Genomic DNA, 22,250 nt, shown 5'->3' on the forward strand with positions numbered 1-22,250 from the left:
CTTCTGCTCCTGTAAGGTCCACTTTAGAAGAAAGCTAAGCCAATTTCCTAGAGGATTTCTCTCCCAGAGCCAGCTCTCACAGAGGGCAGCTTTAACCCAGGACTTGGCTCGCTCTTAGCTGAAGAGCCCTGCACAAGGCTTGGCTCCTTCCATGTGCCCAGAGCCACCTGTGCCTGGCTCTGCCAGGGTGACTGACAGTCCTGCTCTGCAGCAAAGGGACCCTCTGTGTGCTCACACTCACCTCCCTGCTTCCTAGCACAGAGCAAGGGAAACGACTGAACATGAGGAGAAACTTCTTTGCTGTGAGTGCTGGAGCCCAGAAGCAGGCTGCCCAGAGAGGTTGTGGAATCTCCTCTGGAGAGATTCCAAACCCACCTGGACACTGTGATCCTGGGCAAGCTGCTGTGGGTGTCCCTGCTTTGCTTTAGCAGGGGGTTGGACTGGAAGATGTCCAGAGGTCCCTTCCAGCCCCCGCCATGCTGGGATTCTGATTCTGTGACTGCACCTTCCATCCCTCCTCTCCAAGGCCAACCTCTAGCCTGGAGCCAGTGAGCACAAGAGTGCTGTTCACAGACAGCAGGCCAGGGAGAGGAGCAGCCTGAGGAGTCACTTGCTCAGAGACAAAGCCACCTTGCTCTTCGTTCCTGTCGATGCTCCAGCATGGCTGGGCCAGACCTTGGCACTTGGCACCTGCAGGCCACATGCTGTGTGCTGCAGCAAGGGGTCACAGCTGGGTCTTTGGAGTAATCTGCAGCTGTGATGTTGTCTGTCATGATGTCCTCCAGAGCTTGGGCATAAGCCCTGCTGATTGCAGGGAGCACTGCCTGATACTCTCTGGATGCCACATCCAAAGGCTCCTGCTCCTGGATGTCACGCTCCAGATTGAAGATGAGGGGTGGCTGGTGATGCTCAGCTGGCCCAGTGCTCCCATCACAAGCCATTGCTCCTCCTAGAGAGGAAAGGAGAGAAAAACTCTGGAGTCCCAGGCTGCCCAGGGATCCTTTCGGTATTCCTCACCCATCTGTGATGGCCCAATCCCACCATGGCCCAGCTTTGGGAGCCCAGGTCCTGCTGCTAGTCTGAGAGTGCTTCTGAGGCTCTCATCATGCAGTCACAGCAGGGCATGGATTTACTCCTTGCTGGGTTTGCTCTTGCTTGAATTAACCTGAGTTGGTTTTTGCCTGTATCTGCATGGAACCATGAATTCCAGAAGGTTTCGCCCCAGGCTTTATGATCTCTAAAAGGGACACAGTACCTGTGGTGTAAAAAGCCTTGTACTGAGCCAGCCGTAGTGTCTCTATCTCACCATACTTCCCAGCTGCCCCACTGTTGGGGTGGAGCAGAACCTGAAGGAAGAACACAAATGTGACTGTCAGCCCCTCGGCAGAGAAAACTGCTCTGGGACACCCAGAAGAGACACACATTGAGGGACACACGTTTAGCCCCTGGCCTCTGAACAACCAACTGAGTTTTGCAACAGCAAAAGGGTACCAGCATCACTCCTGTGTCTTCTTTACTCTCCGAATTTACCTCCCCAGACCAATTCTACTATGAAAAGGGGATCATGAAGGTGTGGAGGCTCTCAGCAGAGCAGGGCAGACTATTTCAGAGTCAAGATGTTCCCAGGTGCTCTGTGTGCCCCACGACTGCCCCATGCCAACAGACTCCTGTCTCCCTCACTGCTCACAGCTCAGCTGGTGGCAGGGACATTGAAAGGAGCCAAATTGCTGCCTGGGGCCAGCAGCAAGCCACAAGCTGAGGGTGAGCTCATGCGAGGCAGAGGCTGCTCGGGTAGGTGAGGTGCTGGAACATCGCTGCCGGTCCGTCTCCGGTCGCTGACTCACCCTGCTGTGCGAGCGCTCCCTTCCCTAACAACAGCACAGGGAATGGGGCTGAGAAGGAAGGCAGAGAAGGGGAGGGTGGGTCAAATTTCTCCTTTTTGGTATTTAGGACACTCGATCCACACAGGACAACTGCTTTGGCACACTGGAGGGAGAGGACAAGTGAGCCGGCCGGGTCAGCGGGCTCGCCGCTCAGATAATATCTGCCATGGAGCCAATGGCTTCATCGAGGGATGAGTCACTCGAGATTTCCTCCCTGGGAATCGAGTTGAAAAGTGATTCAAGAAGTTTCCACTGTGCTAAAAATGAGAAACATCTGCTGGAGTTGTAGGCAGCTGTGGTGCCAAGTTTAGTAACAGCGTTCGCAGCTGATCCGCACGGCGATGCCGGAGCAGGTGCCCGGCGCGGAGCCCTACCCTGGCACTCAGCACCACCAGGCACTCACCTTGGTCAATCCCACACTGCCTGATCAGGATGTGGCCACCACCCCAGGGGACCAGTGGGTAACTCATAACTGCTGGGATTCAGGATGGGGGGTGACTTCCAAATGCTCTCAGGTTACTTTATTGCCCTTCATTGGAAGGTGAATCAAAAAGGAAATTCCTTCTGGAATTTGGTTTTAAAATCATGGGTTAGAGGAAAAAATTACAGATGCAATGTGGAAGAGATGGTGCAGTGTTGAGCCTGCTGCAAGGAGGAGACTCAGCTTACAGAGTGTCCTCCTGCTGACACTTCTTGGTCAGGATAAAACAGCTCTGAAGCAGAAATCATAGAATGATGTTGGCTGGAAAACCCTCTAAGATCACAGAGTCCAGCCACCAACCCAACACCACCATGGCCATTGAACCATGTCCCAGAGTGCCATGTCTACATATTTCTCAAATACCTTCAGGGATGGGGACTCCACCACCTCCCTGGGCAGCCTGTTCCAATCCCTGACACTCTGTCAGCAAAGAAATTTGTTCCTTATCTCCAACATAACCCTCCCCTGGCACAACTTCAGGCCATTTCCTCTCATTCTATTGCTTGATGCCAGGGAGAAGACACCGACCACCACGTCACTCCAACATCCTTTCCAGGACTTACATAGAGCAATGAGGTCTCTCCTCAGCCTCCTCTTCCTCAGCCTAAACAACCTCAGTCCCCTCAGCCTTTCTTCACCAGACCTGTTCTCCAGACCCTTCCCCAGCTTCGCTGCCCTTCTCTAGACAACAATATTTGTGAGCCCACAAAGCCAAGTTGCCAGGAACTGAACCAATTCATCTGCTTCTAGCCCCAAAGCTTTGCCTACACCCTGCTGCCAGTCAGAGCTACCTTCAGCAGTCCAGCTGGGACGCTGCCATCTCAGTCTTAATGCCCTCAAGGCTCCTTTGCTACCAACAAGTGAGTTCCTAAACCTGCCTCTTAAAACCCCATACTGAGGAAATCTCTTTTCAGTTACTGTATAATTAAGGAGCTTGTTTCCACTGAGCCCTTTCAAGAAACACTCCCAGGTCTGCAGCTCCTCTATTAATCTGTGACTTTGTTATTTTAATTTTCTTTTTTAAAAGGTAGGGGGGTGGAGGGGAAGGGGGAAACCCTTTTCACCCCAGAAAACCCTTGGTCTGAACTCGGTGCTCAGGGGCTGTTTGCACAAGGGAAGGAGAGTGGGGTGGCAGGCACACACCCCTTTGCCAATCAGCTCATGGAAAGAGCTCATTTGTCTGACACTTGTACCCTTGCTAGATCTTGGAGGATGTGTTTATTTTTACTGCAAACAGCCTTCACTCCAAACAGGACCTTGGCATCACCCCAGGCCTGTCACAGGTTGTGCTGGGGCTGAGCTGGGACACTCAGCAAGGTTACCCTGGGGAGCTGGCAGCAGGGAGCCCCAGCTGCGTGGAAACTGGGTGCTGAGGCAAGCAATGGAACTGCTTGCAGGAGGACTGGTGGCAAGGAAAACCCTGGAAGATAAAAAAGTGGGGGCTGCTGTGAGCTGCTCTCAAGTGGGAGAGGAAAGGCAGAGCCAAGAAGGGAGGGAGCAGGGACAGGCTCCTGATGGCTCCGTGAGGCCGGAGCAGGGGAGTGCTGTGTGTCCCCCTCCAAGGTCACCCTGTCCCACAGCAGTGCTGGCAGCTGGATCCCATCCCCTGAGAGTGCCCAGCTCACACTGCCAGGACAGGCAGGAACAACCTGTCTGTACCCACCCTGGCTCCCAGCCCTGCAGGGGCTAATTCACCTTGGACTGAAGCACAACTGCCCCAGAAAAGCACTGGGGACACTGGGGAAGGCTGGGGGGCATGGCAGCTCAGGACTTTGTTCCTCAGGCTGAGACACTGGTGTGGGCTTGTGCCTCTCCACCACACCCTGACACACAGCAACCTTTGCTCCCAACAAATCATCATTCCCAGCAAACCATTGCTCCTAGGAAACCATCATTCCCAACAAATCATCACTCTCAACAAACCATCATTCCCAGCAAACCACCTATCCCTGCTCCCAGCACCACACATGCAGGAGAAGAGGCTTGACCAGTGAGGAGCAGAGCTGAGCTGCATCCCATCCACTCTCCCACTTCATCTCCTGGTTCAGCAGAGGGTTCCATAACTACAAAGCAAATACCAAAACCCTGATGGACACAGAAACCTAATCCAAGAGCCCTGCTGGGAGCTGGCTCGTGGTGCTCACAGGAGGGGGAGGCTTTAAAGGCAAAATCAGACTTTATCTGTGGGGCTGCCATCAAAGTCACTTCTTGTTGTTGTTTTTCCCTTCGACTCTGCAGAACTCTTGTGCAACTCTGAGCAGAGTACGTGGCCATCCTGCTTGTTCTGTGGGCCACGTTTTGTGGGCTTGCAGCAGCTGTCAGCAGCTCCCATTGTATGGGCAGAGAGCTGCAGGGTACAGGGCTGCCCTGCTTGGGCACCAGCAGCAGGCACATTTCCCAGCCCGGGAGCTGAGAGGAGGAGGGCATCATTATGTCTTGATCTAACAAGGGAAGGAAAGTAGCTGCCCCAGGTGTGAGCCCCTGGGATCTTTTCTTTCCCACACTGATGGATCTGTTGTGACTGGGAAGGAGACACACGGTGCTGGGCACTGCTGTGTGGGCAGCCAAGCCTGAACGTCCCTTGGGACAGCTGGCACACAGGGTGGCACACAGCTGGCACACAGGGTGGCACAGCAAGCTGCAGGCACAGGCATTGCATCTGTAATCCCACATTTATGATTAACTGTACAACAACTCTTCAGTAATCCAAAAGGCTTTTTACCCTGCTACCCTGTGCCCAGCCTTGGTGCAGCTGTCTCCAGCTCTCCTCCTCCTCCTCCGGGCCAGCAGGATGATGCTCCCATAGGGCTGTCCATCACCATTTCTGAGCCTTTCTGCCCCCCCCCACTTACCTGGTTTAGCTCAGAGGTGGTGGGACCTGCTGCCAGAGGGGGGATGTCACTGGCAGGATGGCTCTGCCTTACCTTGTGCCCCACATCTGACCAGCCAAAGAGAGCTGGGGACACGTCCAAGCCATCAAAGCGTCTGTTCAGGGGAAGGGATGCCCCAGCCAGGGCCACCAGTGTGGGGAAGATGTCCAGGGTGCTGGGAAAAGAGGTGGCTTTCATCAGAACACAGAGTGAATCACCCCTGAGGATCCCTCCAAGCCCACCTGCACCCCATGGCCCCTCACTTGGGGTGCACTGATAGCAGGGGAGTGCCTTGGAGTGTGGATCAGCTGCTTCCCATCACCCACCCCAACAGCTGAGTTCTGCAGAAAAGGTTAAACTCAGCCTGCAGCAGAACTTGGCCCTGGCAAGCCCTCACTCTCCACACCTCCCAGCCCCAGCATGGCTCCGTGCCAGGCGCTATGGGTGCAGCCAGGATCTGCCTCTCCCCACGCCCAGCAAATCCTGCACCTGCAGGGCAGGGGCACAGTGGGGAGCAGGGCAGCCCCCTCCTGTCCTCCTCCCCGTGGGACAAATGGAGCAGGCCAGCAGGTCACCCTCTGCAGAAAGTGCTGGCAGAGGGATTTTTAGGGCAGTGCCAGCAGATCCTGTGGCCCCAGGGAAGTGCAGCCTGGCATTTGCAGGGCACAGCAGGAGCCGTGGTGGCCAGCATGGAAAATGAGAGTGGTGCTGTGTGTGCTCTCCCACCAACACCCCTCAGCCCTTCCAGTGCTCAGCCACAAAAAAAAAGCTTGGGGCTTGCCCTTGGCCACTTCCCAGTGAGGAGGGATGCAGGGAAGGAGTGGGTGACCTCATGTCCCCCCACCTCCACAGGGATGCAGAGAGGGAGAGCCTCTGCTCTCCTGCCTGCTGCCTGCGGCCCCAGAGCCAAAGTTCAGACGTGGCCATTCCCCACCTGCCAGCACATCCCCGTGGTGTGGAGGGACCATGGGTCAAGCAAGCCCTTGCTGTGGTGGGACAGGGACCACCTGGTTCTGGCACCAGCCCCTCACATAGCCTTGGCACAGGCTTCTCCCTCCACCAGCTGTGTTGCCCAGTGGGGTCTGGACTCAACTCCAGTAGGACTGGGACAGTCCCCTCACAGCCACCACATCTGACCTCCACCTTCCATGTCCCACTCCTGCATGGCACAAGTGTCTTATCCCTACCATCACCACCAAGTGCATCCCTCCCTCTCACAGCCATGGTCACAGGGTGACCTCACACCTCTAAAAGGAGTCACCTGCCCCGGGGGGGTCCCACAGCCCTAAGGGACAGCAGGACATCAGCATGGCCAAGTCACACATCACAGCACTGCCCTCCCTGGAGATGCAGTCATAGCATGGGAGCCAACAGGGACTCAGCCCACACCCTTCTGGCTGCAAAACCCAGGGCTGGCAGCATGGGGCTCAAACCCTGTGGGCTTGGTCAGGGCAAAGAAACCGCTGGGGGGAGGCAAAAACATCGGATCCCCAAACTGAGGGGTCCCCAGGGTGCTGCCACTGCCCCATCACCCTGCTCCTGCCACCATGCTGCTCCTGCTCAGTGTGTGATGGTGGCTGTGTGAGAGGAGAGAGAAGAGAGCCTCGAGCTGCAGGCCCCCAGATCTGCCAGTGAACCAGTTTTGATTTAGCTGCTAAGAGACGGAGAGAACAAATAAGAACAAACACTGCTGAGCGCAGCCCCAGGACGGTGCTCGTGGAGGCAGCCCCTGCTGCCAGCCCAGCCAGGAGGCTCCCAAACACATCCTGAACCCCTGCTGTGCCCCAGGCAGGGACATCCCTGTGGCCACCTCCTTGAGCTCAGCCCAGGTCCACCTGAAATGCCAACCCAGAGCAGGCCCTGCTTCGTGTGCTCAGCACCCTCAGGATTGAGAGAGGTGATTCTGCCATTCTCCTCTGCTCCACCTCATCTGGAGTATTGTGTCCAAGAAGGACATGGACCTGCTGGAGTGGGTCTAGAGGAGGGCCATGAAGACAGTCAGAGGGCTGGAGCACCTCTGCTAGACAAGCCGAAAGAACTTCAGCCTAGAGAAGAGAAGACTCCAGGGATACCTTATGGCTCCATTTCAATATCTGAAGGGGACCTACAGGAAGGCTGGGGAGGGGCTGTGTAGAAGGGCTTGTGGTGGGAGGAGGAGAGGGAATGGGTTTAAATGAGAGAGTAGATTGAGGTTGGACATTAGATGGAAGTTCTTCACAACAAGGGTAGTGAAATACTGGAACAAGTTGCCCAGGGATGTGATTGAGGCCCCATCCCTGGAGACATTCAAGGTCAAACTTGATGGGGCCCTGAGCAACCTGGTCTAGCTGAAGATGTCCCTGCTTTTGACAAGGTGACCTCTGAGGGTCCCTTCCAACCTGATGTATTCTATAATTCTATGACCCAACCTCCAGCACAGTGCACATGGACACTCTATGGTTGCTCCAAACAGCCCTGACCTCATGGATGGGGACTGCTGGAAGCCATCACCAAGGTGGGAGGACAACATGCCTGAGGACAGAGGTGGTCAAAGGTAGGGAGTAGATTTAACCCATGGAAAAAAGGCATCAAAAGATAGGATTTTGGTCAAAACTGGCATGAAAACAAAGGCCCTAGCAGCAGGCACATCTCAGAAGACAAGCTGGGGAAGGGGAAGCCATGCTGCCAGCCCCAGTCCCTGCCAAGAGACATTTAATAAAAGTCACTCCAGTGTCCTGCTGCCACCCAAAAGGCTGAGGGCAAGGGGGCTTAGCAGTACCTAGAGAGGGGCAGAGGTGCCCAGCATGCATCCTGGGCAGGATGAGCATTGCCCAGCCCCTGCAAGGACGTGGTGCAGGCAGCTGCAGGCAGCCAAACCAGCTCTGCCCACACCCCAACCAGTTTGCCCAACCTGCCCAGCCCCACACTGCCAGCACAGCCAGAGTGGTGCAATTGGTTTCCTCACCACCCCACTGACCTACTTCTTCCCTACCCTTCTTTGGGTTGGGGCAGGGAAGGGCAGCAGCTCTGCAGGTGGCTCCAACAATTAAAGACAATTAAGAAAAGCCAACGAGGCAGTTTGTGCAGAGCCCAGCATGCAGGTGCAGGTCTGTGGTGATGCCTCAGCACTTCTCTGCTGGCTTCAGCTTCTCCAGCCCCCAGGCACACTCACCCTCACTCACCTCTCCACTCCCTGCACCAGGGAGGCTGTGGAGCTAGGGAGAGGCAAGGCACAGGGTGTTCTGAGCTGCATGGCCAAGGCTGTCAGCGTTTTCATAACCTCAGGGGCAGAAGGAGGCTCATGCAGGTGGTTAATGCCTGCCCTCACCCAGTTCCTGCTCTTCCCGGGGGATCCCACAGGGCAGGAGTCCCTCCTCACGAGCAGAAGTCTCCCAGCCACATCTGCACACAGATTTCATTCCCTCTCCAGCTCCTTGGGCTTCCCTGGCAGCTTGGAGGGACAAGTGTTGAACCACCCTATTTCATGAGGGCAGCAAGAAGCCAGCCCAGCACACACTTGTCCTTCAAGGGATGTCCCCAAGGGTGGCTCTGTGAACAGAGAAAACGCTCCTGCCCTGAGGCACTGCAAGCACCAAGCAACCCCTGTCCTCCACATCCCTCTGCATGCTCCTGCATTCCCTGGCCAAAAGCTCAGAGCAGGGCTAAGACCACAGTGATGACAACTTTCTGAGCTTAAGCCATCACTCACATTCCCCAGGCTGCTTCCCCAACACGGGGGTGGCCTCTTCCTGATGCCAGGGCATCACCTCACACCGGCCAGGCATGGCCCTGTGGCAATGCCAGGCTTATGGGAGGACATCAGGCACACTGTGACTCCCAGGAAGCTGCAGAGCTGCTTCCCAAGAGCCTGGGGAACAGCACACCTCATGCTGCTGATGGCTTGCAAGATTTCCAGTTGTCCAACCTGCTGGACTGGAGCTGGGAAATGCAGGAGATAAGGTCTTTGAGGAGATAAATGGGATGCCTGAGCTCAGTGGCAGGGCCACAGCTGTGTGCAGTGGGGTGAGGAGGTTGGGGGGAGGTGGGACTTGGGGGATGGGGGCCAGCACTGATCCTGCACTGCACTGCCCTGGCTGCCTGAGCAGGTTGTCAGCTCTGCCCTATGTCCCAGCAGTCAGTCCATCACCCAGCCATGGAGGAGAAAGTTTTGGAGGAGAAACCCAAGGGATTTCTCCTTCAGGGTTGCCTGCACCCCACCCCCTCCACCAGAATCTTCCCTTGCTTGCAAATTTCCAGCTCCCAGAGCTGACCTCAGGCCCTTTAAGGACTAAATGGCTCCATCTTATCTCATGGATCTCAGAAAACACCCAAGGCCTTCAGGGCCCACCAGTCAGGACCTGCTTCAAAGCAGCTGGGATATTCCCAACACCCAGCAAACCCCCATGCCCCACCACCCTGACCTCCACCATTTGGTGTTTCAAGGGATGAAAGGGCGTGAAGCATCCCCACTGCACTGCCCCCAGCCCAGGCTGTGCCCCCACCATGCATTTGCTGCAAAGTGGGGTGGGGGTGGGGTTGAAGAGGGAGGCAGCTGCTGCATGGAGAGCTGCAATTGCGGCGAGGAGAGGTGCAACTGCTGCATGCAGAAGTGCTGCAAAGAGAGGTTTAATTGCTGCAAGGGAAAGCTGCAACTGCCACATTCAGAGGTGCAGCTCCTAGAAGGAGAGATGCAACTGCTGCATGCAGAGGTGCAATACAGCTGCAGTGAGGACTCCTCCATGCCACCCTCCGCGGTGCAAAGGTTTCGGCGAGGAGCAGCAGGCAGCAGCAGCGTTTCCCCTCGGCTCTCGCCGGAAACTTGCCACCTCCCAGCCCGGCCGCATCCTGCGCTGATTGCAGAGGGGCCGCCTCCCGTCCAACCTTTCCCACAACCGCACCCTGCTCCACATAAAGCCATTCACCAACCACAAAGCCTAAGCCTGCTTCTTGGTGGAGAGAGAGAACATCGTCAGCTTTTAATTATCGGGAGGCACTCGGCCACCGCGGGCAGGAGGCACAAGGAGCCCAGCGCTGGCTAACGGCAGTGCCAGCCTCACAAAAAGCCCTTTCAGCTCCTCTTTGCTGAAGCATGAAGTCTTAGGGGCTTAGGAGAGGACAAAAGTGCAGGGTCTGGCACAAGGCAGGCAATAACCAGCGCGGGTAGCTGCTGCTGCTGCTGCCAAAATCCAGATCATCGCCTAGGTCCCAGTGCGGGCAGCGTGAGTCCTTCCAAACTAGGGCAGAGGGCTTGCCCTGCTCCCCAGGGTGATCCAGCTGGGCTCTTACCTGAGCAGAGCACTGCTTGTCCTGTTGGCAGGGATGCGCCCAGGCCAGTACACCACTGCTGGCACCCGGTGCCCTCCTTCCCAGGTGGTTTGCTTTGCAGAGCTGCCACCTGCAAGAGAAAAGGGCAACGGTCAGCATCCCACAGTCCAGGAGACCTGTGCTGATGGGAAAACCTCCTGGCCTGGAGTTTCCCGGGGAAAGGAGCTACTCAGAGGCCAAGATGGAGTAAAAGACCCCAAAAGAGGATGATTTCACTGGAAAGGGAGCTGGGTCAGGGGATGGAGAAGAGTTACATGAATTTTTAAAAGAAATAGAGTAAGGGAGAAGAAAGGGGCCTCAGTCTGGCACCACTTTGTGTTTCTCCTCTGCTCCAGTGAGTGATAAGAAAAGCAGCTGAGTGCCAGAGCTGCCACATTTCTACCCACTTTTGATTTGGGGTGAGAATATGGAGCTGGTGGGAAATATAGCAATTAATTGCAGTGGCTGGGAATGGTCCCATGCAGGTGGGCTGCTGCCCTCTGCAAGGAAAAGCACCACCAGCCTCCCAGTCTGCTGGCAACCTGCTTCATTAACCACCCCACCCTGATGAGAACCCTCCTGCCAGCTAATTAACCTGGGCAGTTGTTTCCCTGCCAGCACCCAAAACGTCCCTGCTGTGTCCTTGCCTTGGGTTTGAGATGCAGGGCATGGGGGAGCTGGCAGGTCTCTTCCTCCACCTGGGATGCTGAGCACCAAAATGGAGGGAAGGGTATTAGAGAGCCTCTGCATTGGCCATATCCCAAAGGACCCCCCAGGTAGCTGGCAGGGGAAGGGGCTGGGAATGGGGCAAACAGAAAATCCCAACCCAATTCATGGAGCAAACTTCCCAGGCACAGCCTTTGTCTGCTGCCTTTCAGTGTGCACATGGCAACGGCGCTCACCCAAAGCCATTTCCTCTGGGCACAGCCAAGAGCAAGGCAAGGTCCCTGCCGTGGCACAGCCACTCCAAGCTCCTCCACAGTCCCCACCCCGGCTTGGCCTCTCTGGGAGTCACCTCCTGGAGCTACAGGCATCTGGGCTGATCCTATGCTCAGAGTGGAGGAGGACATGTATGGCACATATTGATGCCATGGCACCAGCAGCATGAGGGATATGGAAAAGGTTTCTGACTCTGCTGCCCATCCTGCTGGCATGGGCCAGGCACATCCTCAGTCTCTGCCACTCCTCACACAAATTTCTGGTGTTTCCCTCTTTGGGGCCTGAAGTGGTGGGACACAACCAGCACTGAGGTGTCCTGGGACTGTTGGAAACATAACAGCACTTCCAACACACACCCCAGACAGCGTGGGCAAGGTGCCTGCCTGCCTTCAGACACCCTAGGAAATTACAGCATTTAAAGCAATTAATGGCAATTAACAGCAGTCCCCCCTTTCAGCACACATTAAATAACTCATCCTCCCAGTAAGGAAACTGCATTTTAAGGGGTGTCTGCACAAGGTCAGGCGGTCTCCGGCAGGACCTCGGGTGGGTATTTCCCTCTAGCCACCCCAGTCCCTCTGACTGGGCAGGATGCTGGAGCTGCCCATGAATGAGCTCACATTAACACTCTGGGCAGAAAATGGGGCTGAGCCATCCCAAACCCAAGCAGGGACTTTTCTCCAAAGCCCTGCTGCTGTGGGGACTGCAGAAGTTGTGGTTTTCCAGGAAAGCTGAACTGAGCATTCCCATGCCAGGATGAAACCACTGGTCCCCCTCCCACCGCACACAGCAGGTCCTCAGCAAAGGGCCTCCCAAACCTGTCTCACACAGTCAGCATCACATCCCCCAAAAAAACACATCTCCATCCCAGCACCTCTTGCTGGGCTTTTGGCCCCAAGGTGGGAGATGGGATTCTGGGGGGCCATGGGAAGCACCCAGCAGGAGCAGGGACATGACACACATGGATGTGCTGCTCTCCACCTGAAATCAGTGGAAAACATCCCTGGAATTTGGGTTGGACCCTAGAAGGAAACCCCAAGCTATGTGAGCACCCTGTCCTCCCCCTGCCCTCCTGCCCCTCAAAGAGCTTTTTTTCCCCTTTGAGGATGATATCCCTGGGATGGGATGGTCAAGCCTTCCCACCCACCCCAGTGGGTGCTTGCAGTGTTGGAGGAGCAGGCAGCAGACACTAACACCCAGCTGGTTTTCAAAACATCCCTGCACCAACCGGCTGAGGGATTTCAGGAGCCATCCTTCCCAGATATAGAAAAGACCTCTGAGATCATCCAGTCCAACCATCAACCTAAGACCCCACCATAGCCATTAAACCATGTCACAGGCTCACAGGATGTTAGGGGTTGGAAAGGACCTCTGGAGATCGAGTCCAACCTCCCTCCCAGAGCAGGACCACCGAATCCTGAAGGGTCCTCATCCCAGTGCTCTGCCAGCCTGATGTCCTCCCCAGCCTCCCACCAGTCAGGGCTCGGGGTGCTTTCCCAGGACAGCAAGAAGCTGGAAAGGGGCCGTGTTTTGCTAGCTTTGTTCCTGAGCACTGGACTGCCTGTCCCATCTGCTCGGGCTTGTGACCGCCGGTTGCTCAAGAGCAGCCCAGGTCGGCAGCACGGTTTGTTTACTCAAAAAAAAAAAAAAAAAAAAAAAAAAAGAGAGAAAAGAAAATAAATTAAGGTTACGGTTTCATCCCGAGGCCAGCCCAGGGAAGATCTTTGTGAATGGGAAAGCTGGGTGTCAGGAAGCGGAGGAGGAGAGAGGGAACGTGGCCCCTCCGCCGCCAACGCTCCCTCCGCGCTGACCCCGGGCGGAGAGGGGAAGCCAGCCCGGGGCGCGTTCGCTCTGCCTAACACAAGCAGAAGTGGGAAGCGCCTGACTCATGCATGCCTCTGGCTGCTGGGGCTGAAAGAAACCCACCGAGCAGATGGCTTGGCCGGAAAGGGAGAAAAGGCAGAAAAAAAAACAACCAACAAACGGTGGAGAGAAAGAAAAGCGGAGTCCAGCAGTGCCGGGAGGGCTGGGCTGGGGCTGAGGGCTGCGAGACCCACCCAGAGCTGATGGTGCTTGGGTGGAGAGATATCCTATCTCCAAAAGCAGCAGCTACTCACCTTGAGCTCTGGGGTAACAGGAATTGAGGCCCCCCAGCAGTATCCCATCTCCAAAAGCAGCAGCAGCTACTCACCTTGAGCTCTGGGGTAACAGGAATTGAGGCCCCCCAGCAGTATCCCATCTCCAAAAGCAGCAGCAGCTACTCACCTTGAGCTCTGGGATAACAGGAATTGCCCCCCCCCCCAGCATTATCCCATCTCCAAAAGCAGCAGCTACTCACCTTGAGCTCTGGGATAACAGGGATTGGGCCCCCCCAGCAGCAGTTTTAGTGGAAAACTTGACTGCTTGAAAACACAGAATCATTCTGGGGTGTTTTCAGGGCAACACAGCCCTGGATAGCAGCCAGTGGAAAGGCTGGGAGGTGAAATTGTGCCCATGTTCCCCCAAGTGGGGTTTGTGGAGCAGCCCCCCTGCACCCCAGGGAACACAGAGCCCTCCCCCCAACACTGCCAGGTTACCTCGCTGCCTCTGCCAGGCCCCCACAAACGGCCCCACACGTCCAGCCAACTCACACTTCTGTGCCCAGGGGCCATTGTCACCTGCAAGAGAAAGAAACGCCCCCATGAGCAATACCAGGACCAGGAGACACCCCCACAATGGGGTAGGGAGCAAGGGCAAGCAACCTCTCCATCCCTCTTTCCCATCCCCATGCTGCAGTCCCATGTCAGCAAGAGCAGGGGCTTCCTGTCTTTTACTTCTGAAAGTTTATTTCCAAGGGCTGGGGCTGCCCAGGTGCTGGGTGAGGGGCTGGGGGGACACAGCTGCCACCAGCTTTGGGTGTTAATGAGCAGTGGAGCGGTTCCTGTCCTCGGGAGCAAGACATCCTCATTAGGCAGCTGCTCAGAGAGCGGATTTGGGCTTCTTAATGAGTGAGGATTTGTGGTCTAATTAGGCAGGGCCCTGCCGGTTCAGCCAAAGGCGAGTGGCAGGGTGGGGACACAGCTGAGTGGCCACAGTAGCCCAGGACCCCTGTCCCTATTTGGGGGTAGCTTGGCTGTGCCTGCTGATCACTCCCCATCCACAGAACAGCCAGGAGCATGGAGGGAAGGGGACAAACACAGGTCCTGACCCCCCACCACCCCTGCACATCCCTGGGGCTGGTGCCAGTGCAGCCAGCAGTGCCACCTCCAGCCACCACGGCTGGTTGGTTTTCCTGCTGTACCTGTGAACCACAGCAGGGTGCTGCCCTTGCCCTGGCTGTCAGCCACCTGCTTTATCCATCCTACCAAGGAGTCCATCTCGCTCAGGGCGGCTCCATAGATGCCCGAGGCAGATGGTGGCAGCGAGGGGACCTCCAGTGGGACGTGCATGTGGGCCAGTGCCAGGTAGAGGAAGAAGGGGCGGCCACTGTCACTGTGCAGGGAAGACAGGGAGAGAGTTCAGCTTGGTCAGGGGAGGGGAAGAGCAGCAGGAGGTCACTTGGGTGGTGACACTGCTGAGGCTGGGGACACAGACCAGTGGTCCTTCTTCCCAGGAACTCTGCAGCCATCTCAACGTCTGCCACAGCTCCTGGGGGAAAAACTACCCTCAGCCAGTTGCCAACTCTGCAGGCAGCCACTCTCTCCTTGCAGGGGGATGCTTGGCTCAGTGTAAGCCATTTCTCCTGCTAAATCTCTCCTCATTGTTCACTGTCCTTCCACTGGGGACAAGCCTGCCCTTATTTCCATCTCCAGCAGCATACCAACCACCAACCAAACACCCTGCATCAGCACACCCCTGGCACCCAGTTGCCTCCCTCCCCTCTCTCTCAGGGCCCATTTTCATAGAATCATAGAATGGTTTGGGCTGGAAGGGACCTTAAAGATCATCCAGTTCCAACGCCCCTGCCACAGGCAGGGACACATCTCACTAGATCAGGTTGTTCAAGACCTCACCCAGCCTGGTCTTAAACACTTCCAGGGATAAGGCATCCACAACTACTCTGGGCAACCTGTTCCAGTGTCTTACTACCCTCAGAGTAAAGAACTTCTTCCTAATGTCTAAATCCACCCTCCTCTTGCTCCCCAGCAAGATCTTGACCCCACTGGTGACTGCAGCAGCGGATGAGCAGCAGCAGCAGGACGCAGCTCCGGACCCCATGCAGCCCTGGACAGGGACCACAGCACGTTCGCTGCCCGCTGCGTGCTTGCCTCCAACCCAGCAGAGGACACGTCCTGTTTTCTTGTTTACAGCTATATTTATCTCCTCCAACCAGGCCTGCTCTTCCTCAGGGACCTCCGAGGGGAAGGGTGGGATGGTGAGCAGCCAGGAGAGGCCGGATCCCAGGGCCGTGCCCCGTCCCGCGCAGGCGCCGGGGGCTGGCCACCCCATCGCCAACTCCAGAAGCTTTCGGGGCCCCTCTGACGTGGGATTTGGCACTTCCTTCCTTTGCCCAGCACCCACCTGGGGATGGAAAATGAGTAAATCCCATCCTGCCCGGACCTGCCACATCCTTCCCCAGCAGTGCCGCAGCTCAGCAAAGGGCTGCATGTCCCCAGCACCCTGCCCAGCCCCTGCAAAACACTGTGGATGGAGGGTGCTGAGGCATCCCCTGCAAAGTGCTGCTTCAAAAGGCTATGTGGCACCTTTCCCCTTGGCATGCCAAAGACCCTAGAGCGGGGAAAGCTACTTCTCTCAGCCCCAGTCTCAGGACTCCAACATCCAGATGGACTCCCGACCACAACAGCATTCAGCTGAACATCCTGCTTGCTTTCCACATGGACATGTGTCAGAAGGCCACAAAGAGGCCATAGGAGAGGGTCATAGGGGGGCCACAGGAGAGGGCTGGAGCACCTCTCCTATGAAGCCAGGCTGAGAGAGTTCAGCCTGAAGAAGAGAAGGCTCTGAGGAAACCTTCTTGTGGCCTTTCAGTACCTGAAGGGGCCACAGAAAAGCTGGAGAAGGACTATTTATAAGGGGCTGTGGTGATAGGACAAGGGGCAATGGTTTGAAACTAGAGCAGGGGAGATTTAGATTGCACATTACAGTGAGGATGGTGAGACATTGGAACAGGTTGCCCAGAGAAATTGTGGATGCCCTCTCCCTGGAAGTGTTTAAGACCAGGCTGGATAAGGCTTTGAGCAACCTGGCTAGTGAGAGGTGTCCCTGCCTATGGCAGGGGGCTTGGAACTGGATGATCTTTAAGGTCCCTTCCAAATTCAAGCCATTCTGTGATTCTATGTTTCTGTCAGCATTCTCTTTGAGAATCAATCAAACATGTAATCAATAACTTCAGACAAATGTCCCTGACTTTTGCTCCCATGTGTGCTGCGCTCTGAGTGTCCCAGGCAGAGCCAAGCCTCACCACCATGAATTGCTCAACCTTGACAGGACTGGTTAACAAAACACTGAGATGACAAATCCAGTGTTCTTTTGTTGCCCTGTAATGAATGAGTCAGGCAGAGGAAAACTGGAATAAGCCATCAAAGAGAAGGAGAGAAAAGGCAGGCACCTGCTTAATCCTGTTCTCCGTGAACGCAGATAACCCCAAAACACTACTGGGAGTTTAAAGGCTTTTCCTATTAACCCAGAGCTTACACACTTGGCTTCACAGCCTCACAGCTGCCTCACAGCCTAGATAGAGGGCTGGAGGTTTGCACAGCAGGAGGGACCACTCACTGCTGCCCACTGCTTGAGTACCCTCTCGCCCTCTGACAAGGTGGGACATCCTGACCGTGCCACACTGCCACCAATTCTTGGCAGCCAAAGGGAATAAACAAGCATGAAGCAGTACCCAGGCTTATAAGGAGACATTTCCCCACAGACTGCTCCCTGCCTAGCCCTTCATCTGCCCCCATTAGCCAAATCCTTCCACAAGCACAGCCCACTGTGGCCCTTTCCCCTGTCTGTGTTGTGCCTGGACATGGGCACAGGACAGGGCTGCCTGGCAGCACTTCCCTCCTGGCTGTGGGGAGTGTTCTGCAGAGTCACAGCTCATGATCCACCCATACTGGGGATTAGCATTACACAACCTAGCAGGGAGACACTTTGCTCCTTGGGGAAGGACATGCCCTGGCTCCTCGTATTCCCATGCAACTGGGAAGGCAGACCCTGAAGCTGAGGGATCCCAAAGCATTTTGTCCCCACAATGGATCGACTCCCATGTACAGGACAGGTTTAAACACCTCTGGATGCTGCTCTGGTCCCACTGCCAGAGTTGCTGTGGGCACTCATCCAGTACCTGCTCCTGCACACCCACTAGCAACTCCTACCCACAAAGACAACTCCAGCACCCTGCTGCCACCTCACCTGTGTCTCCATATCTTTGTGATGGAGGGATGGAGGTCAGAGGGTTGGCAGCATTTCCTTCACCCCTCCTGGTATCTCACTGCATGTTACCCCCAGGAAGGAGGCACAGCCCAGCTCAGAGGCTTTGATCTCCCTTGTGATGGTGGTTTCAGACACACACAATCCCTTAGGAACAGATGCACCAAAAGGCTTCCACACTGGTGACAACCTTGGTGGCTTCTCCCTTCTCCAGTGGTCTGGAGAGCTGTGGTGGGTTGAAACCTAAAACTACCACAGGAGCCAAGCCACGGGGACCCCAGATCTGCTTCCTAAGGATCATAAGGCAACACCCATGCCCCCTGGCACTGCACCAACACGATGCAGAAGACTTGCAGTGACCCACAGGCTCTTCCAGTGAAGAGGACAGGGCAGCAGTGACCCGAGCAGCCTTGTGAAGGGGGCAGGGGGCAGGGGGTGGCAGCTCACCTGGCCCGCTGGATGAAGCCCGCTGCCTCCTGGGCATAGCGCGCTGCCAGGCTGCTGAGGTTGGCAGGCTGCTGGATGATGGTGATGTTCTCAAAGAGAGGAAGGGCCACCTCTGGGTAGCAGTCCTTCCTTGCCACCCTGCTGGGAAGAAGCCCCCCCTCACTTGTCACCAGAGTGGGGACTGGTGTGGCAGCAGCCCCAGAGCCTGGCTGTTCTCCTGGCTTTGCAGAAAGCCAAGGAGGGGAGAAGAAAAAGGATGATGCCAGTGCCCCCATGGCACAATGCCCTGCAGGGACTGACCCACCCACCCTCCCCCCTGACCTGCATCCTGCTGCAGGGTGCACAGAGGGAACACTGGATGCATGAAGCATAAGGGGAGGTGCCCACAGCAAAGGGCAGGGGACACCAGTGCAATACCCACCTCCCAGTGCCACCACTCGACACCCCCCCATGCCCCTGTACCTGGCAGCCGTGCCATGCTGTGGGCAGGGCGGGCAGGGAGGCAGGTTGTAGCCAGGGGTGTCCGTGCAGCCCATGTCATGGCTGTAGGGGATCCCAAAGAAGTAATCAAAGCCTGAGGGGCAAGGGGGGGTGTCAGCAGGGACAAGGTGACCAGGAGGTGCTCAGCAGGGACAAGGTGACCAGGAGGTGCTCAGCTTGTCCCCACCAGCACAGCCCTTACCACGGAAGCTGGGGTGATGGCGGCCATGGTGTCCCAGGTGCCACTTGCCTGCATGGAAGCCACAGAACATCATCTTAGAGGTCAACACAGCTACAGCCACCACCAGCCAGCACCCACAAGGCTCCTGCACTGCTGGGGGGTTTAATCTAGCAAGAGAAGTCACTTGTTTGTCCTGGGCACAGCTGCAGAATGCCTTTTGCTTTTGGGGAAACTCATAAAAAAAAAAGCAGAAGGTATCTCCTGCCTGTGCAAAGCCACTGTTCCCAGCCTTAAAGGCTCCTTCATGCATTTGTGTTCAGAGCTGACTTTCTAAGCCCTCCCAAACAACCAGCTTGGAAAGAACAACCCACTGAAAGTACTGATCCAAGGAGGAGAACTGCAAAAGCTATGGGGGAAAGGAGAAACTGAGGGATTTTCTGCAGGTGCAAAGGGCTGGCTGCCAGCTAGGGCCTGAGCAAGATGAGGGGACCCATGGTGACAGGAGGGTGCTCAAAGCCACGGAGGCAGTGGCACTCACACTCCCAGCAGGTGGGATGCAGGAGGGCAGAGCTGCTGTGCATTGTCAGGTTTGCTAAGGCGAACCCAGCAGGTTCCCTGTGAGGTGAAGCAATTAGAGCTTCAGTGGAGAACTGGGGTGGGTCTGCACTTCAAGCAGGATGTTTGAAAATGAAGATTTTTAAACTTGGGATGGCAAAATCCAAGGGGAGGTGCAAAATCTGCCCCATGTGATCAGAGAATCACAGAATGCCAGGTTGGAAGGGACCCCAAGGATCACCTGCTCCAGCCTTTCTAGGTGAGTGGAGCTGAAATGAGCTGGCCCAGCACCCTGGCAAGCTGAGTCTTCAAGCTGTCCAATGTAGGGGAATCCAATACTTCTCCACTGCTTCCCTTGGGAGATGATTCCAATCTCTCACTGTTCTCACAGGGAAACATTTTCTTCTGGAGTGCAATGGGAATCTCCTCAGCAGTAACTTGTCCTCATCATCTTTTGTCTTTTCCATGGGACTCCTTGTGAAAAGGCAGTCTCCATCCTCCTGGTAGCCACCCTTATGTCCTGGTCCATGGTGATAAGGTCTCCCCTAAGCCTTCTCAAGGCTGAACAAACCCAGCTCTCAGCCTTTCTAGATCCTCTAGACTTCCTTTAATTGCCAGGATTTCACCTAACTCCCTGTGATACCTCCTCAGCAGGGCATGGACATGAGCATCTTTGTCCCCCCCACACCATCTCCCCACCCTTGGCAGGGCAGCTGTTACCTATAGCCCCTGTGCTGTACCCAGCCTGCTGCAGGACCTCAGCCAGGGTGGTCTCATTGAGGGGCAGGCCACCAAGTGAGGTGACAGCAAAGTTGTGGGTGACCCCATTGCGTGCCCCGAGACGCCCTGTCAGCAGAGAGGCACGGGATGGGGAGCAAGTGGATGCAGCTGAGTGGAAGTCCACAAACCTGGAAAACAAAAGGAGCCTTCACCAGCAAGCCCTTGCGTGGTCCAAAGCTGCCTTGTTCCTTCCTGCTCCCCTGCATCCATCCCCTTCCACCCCAGGGATGAGAATCTGAAGTGGGGGATGAAGCTTGCAGGTCATAGTGGGGACAGACAGACCTGCAGTGTGAGGTGCCAGGCTCTGGCCACTCTCCCAGTGGTACCCAGGAGCACATCAACGAAATCTCTCTGCCTGCCAGCCCCAGGGGAGTGGACTGCCCTTTGCTGTGGGACAGAGTAACCAGGGATGCTTGGAGAGGGTCAGGGAAGGGGAACAGACATTACCTTGTCCCTTCAGCAGCCAACTCATCCAAATGTGGGGTCTCCTTCGTCTCTGCCCAGTTGGCCCCCAGATCTCCCCAGCCCACATCGTCTGCCAGGATGACAATGAAGTTGGGCTGCCTGTGTGCCACACATGGAGCTGAGAGCCCCACCAGCACCACAGAGAGCACCAGCACTGCCCATGCCCAGGGCCTCCCCATGGTGCCACACGTCCCCTCCCACCCACACTGGGGCACTGCTGCCTTTGTCTTGCCCAGACTCCCTCTGTGGTGTCCCTGTGGGTGCAGCTGAGCTCTCCAGGGGCCCTCGAAGTGATGCAAATGTCCCCTGCCTCGCTGCTCCCTCGAGGCCAGGTCAGGGACTGGCAGGTCCAGGTTTCCTCCCTTGGCTACTGATGGAGCTGCAACACCTCCTGCATCTTTCACACCCAGGCACAGCTGATATTCCTGAAATCAGCATCAGCAAAGGTGTTATTCTTGGAAGTCAAAACCACCCTTTGAAGTCACTGTCACTCTATTTTTAACTTCCCTTCCTTCCTGCTAAATATCTAATTAGACACCAGACCAAAGTGGTATTTTTCCCTCCAGAAGTGTGTTCAATTTCCAGCACCAGCTCCTCTTCCCTCACCACAGCCCAGGGGATGTTCACACACACAACAAACACCTTTTGCCCTGCAGACCACACTCCTCAGCTCGCTGCAGCCCTGGCCTCCTTGTTGCAGGTGGATCAATAACTGCTGTGGCTCTGCTGGTATCTCTTGGTCCATCCTTCACCTTGCATGGCTACAGCATCCCCTGTGCAAGAGAAACAAGACACAGTCAGGACCTGACAGAGCCCTCCTGCACTGGGACAGAAAGGCTAATCCAGGCACCAAGACTTTGCCTTTCAAGTTGTATTATTTGCTGTCTGGCTCACGATGGCTCAACTGGAAAGGACTTGGAAACAAGGAGCATCCCTTTCCTGCATTTCCAGCTCATGCTGGGATGGTCCCTGCAGTGCTGACATCCCTGGGGATGTCACAGCCCTTGGAGGGGTGGAATGTGCAGGGTATTGCCTTCATATGTAAAAACTGAGAATTTTCTAGAGCTCACTTTTAACGTCAGTTCTGCTCACCTTGCCCCACTGCTGCCCATGGGTCAGAGCAGGCAGCAGCCCAGCTGACAACCATCGAGGACTTGTCCCAGAGGCAAAAATGCAGAAATTCAAATGAACCCAGAAAGGAATAAACCCTAGAAATACCTGGCTTTAGGGCAGGATTTGGCCTCCAGTGATGGAAAGGTTCAAGGACAAATACTCAAAAGACCAGTGGTGGAGATGGGGTTGTGAAATACATCATCTTGAGCACAGTTATGGCCAAAGGGAGATGAAGCTGCAGAGATCTGCCAAAACCCTGCTGAGCCCTGCATGAGGAGCTCTGCACTGGCTGTGTAGATGGCACAGGACCTGCTGCTAGATGGGGATGGCCAGGGGCCAGTGGGACCCAGCTGGGACCAGTACTGTGGCAAATTTCTGCAGTTGGTACCAGCAACCTTGGGGGAGGAATG

At 55.8% G+C, this 22,250-nt stretch overlaps 1 protein-coding gene across 1 annotated transcript; it reads right to left on the reverse strand.

The window, feature by feature from the left end:
• Window positions 1–614: 614 nt before the first annotated feature.
• Window positions 615–20,906, reverse strand: ARSG (arylsulfatase G). Its single transcript, XM_054394084.1, has 11 exons — window positions 20,710–20,906; window positions 20,203–20,390; window positions 18,949–18,996; window positions 18,729–18,840; window positions 18,267–18,404; window positions 14,737–14,927; window positions 14,033–14,113; window positions 10,500–10,608; window positions 5,289–5,409; window positions 1,256–1,346; window positions 615–949 (listed from the first exon to the last, which is right to left on the reverse strand). The coding sequence occupies exons 1-11, from the start codon at window positions 20,904–20,906 to the stop codon at window positions 615–617; spliced, it is 1,611 nt and encodes a 536-aa protein (XP_054250059.1).
• Between the last annotated feature and the right edge of the window lie 1,344 nt (window positions 20,907–22,250).

This window comes from Indicator indicator, chromosome 29 (assembly GCF_027791375.1).
Source record: "Indicator indicator isolate 239-I01 chromosome 29, UM_Iind_1.1, whole genome shotgun sequence".
Lineage (NCBI taxonomy): Eukaryota > Metazoa > Chordata > Aves > Piciformes > Indicatoridae > Indicator > Indicator indicator.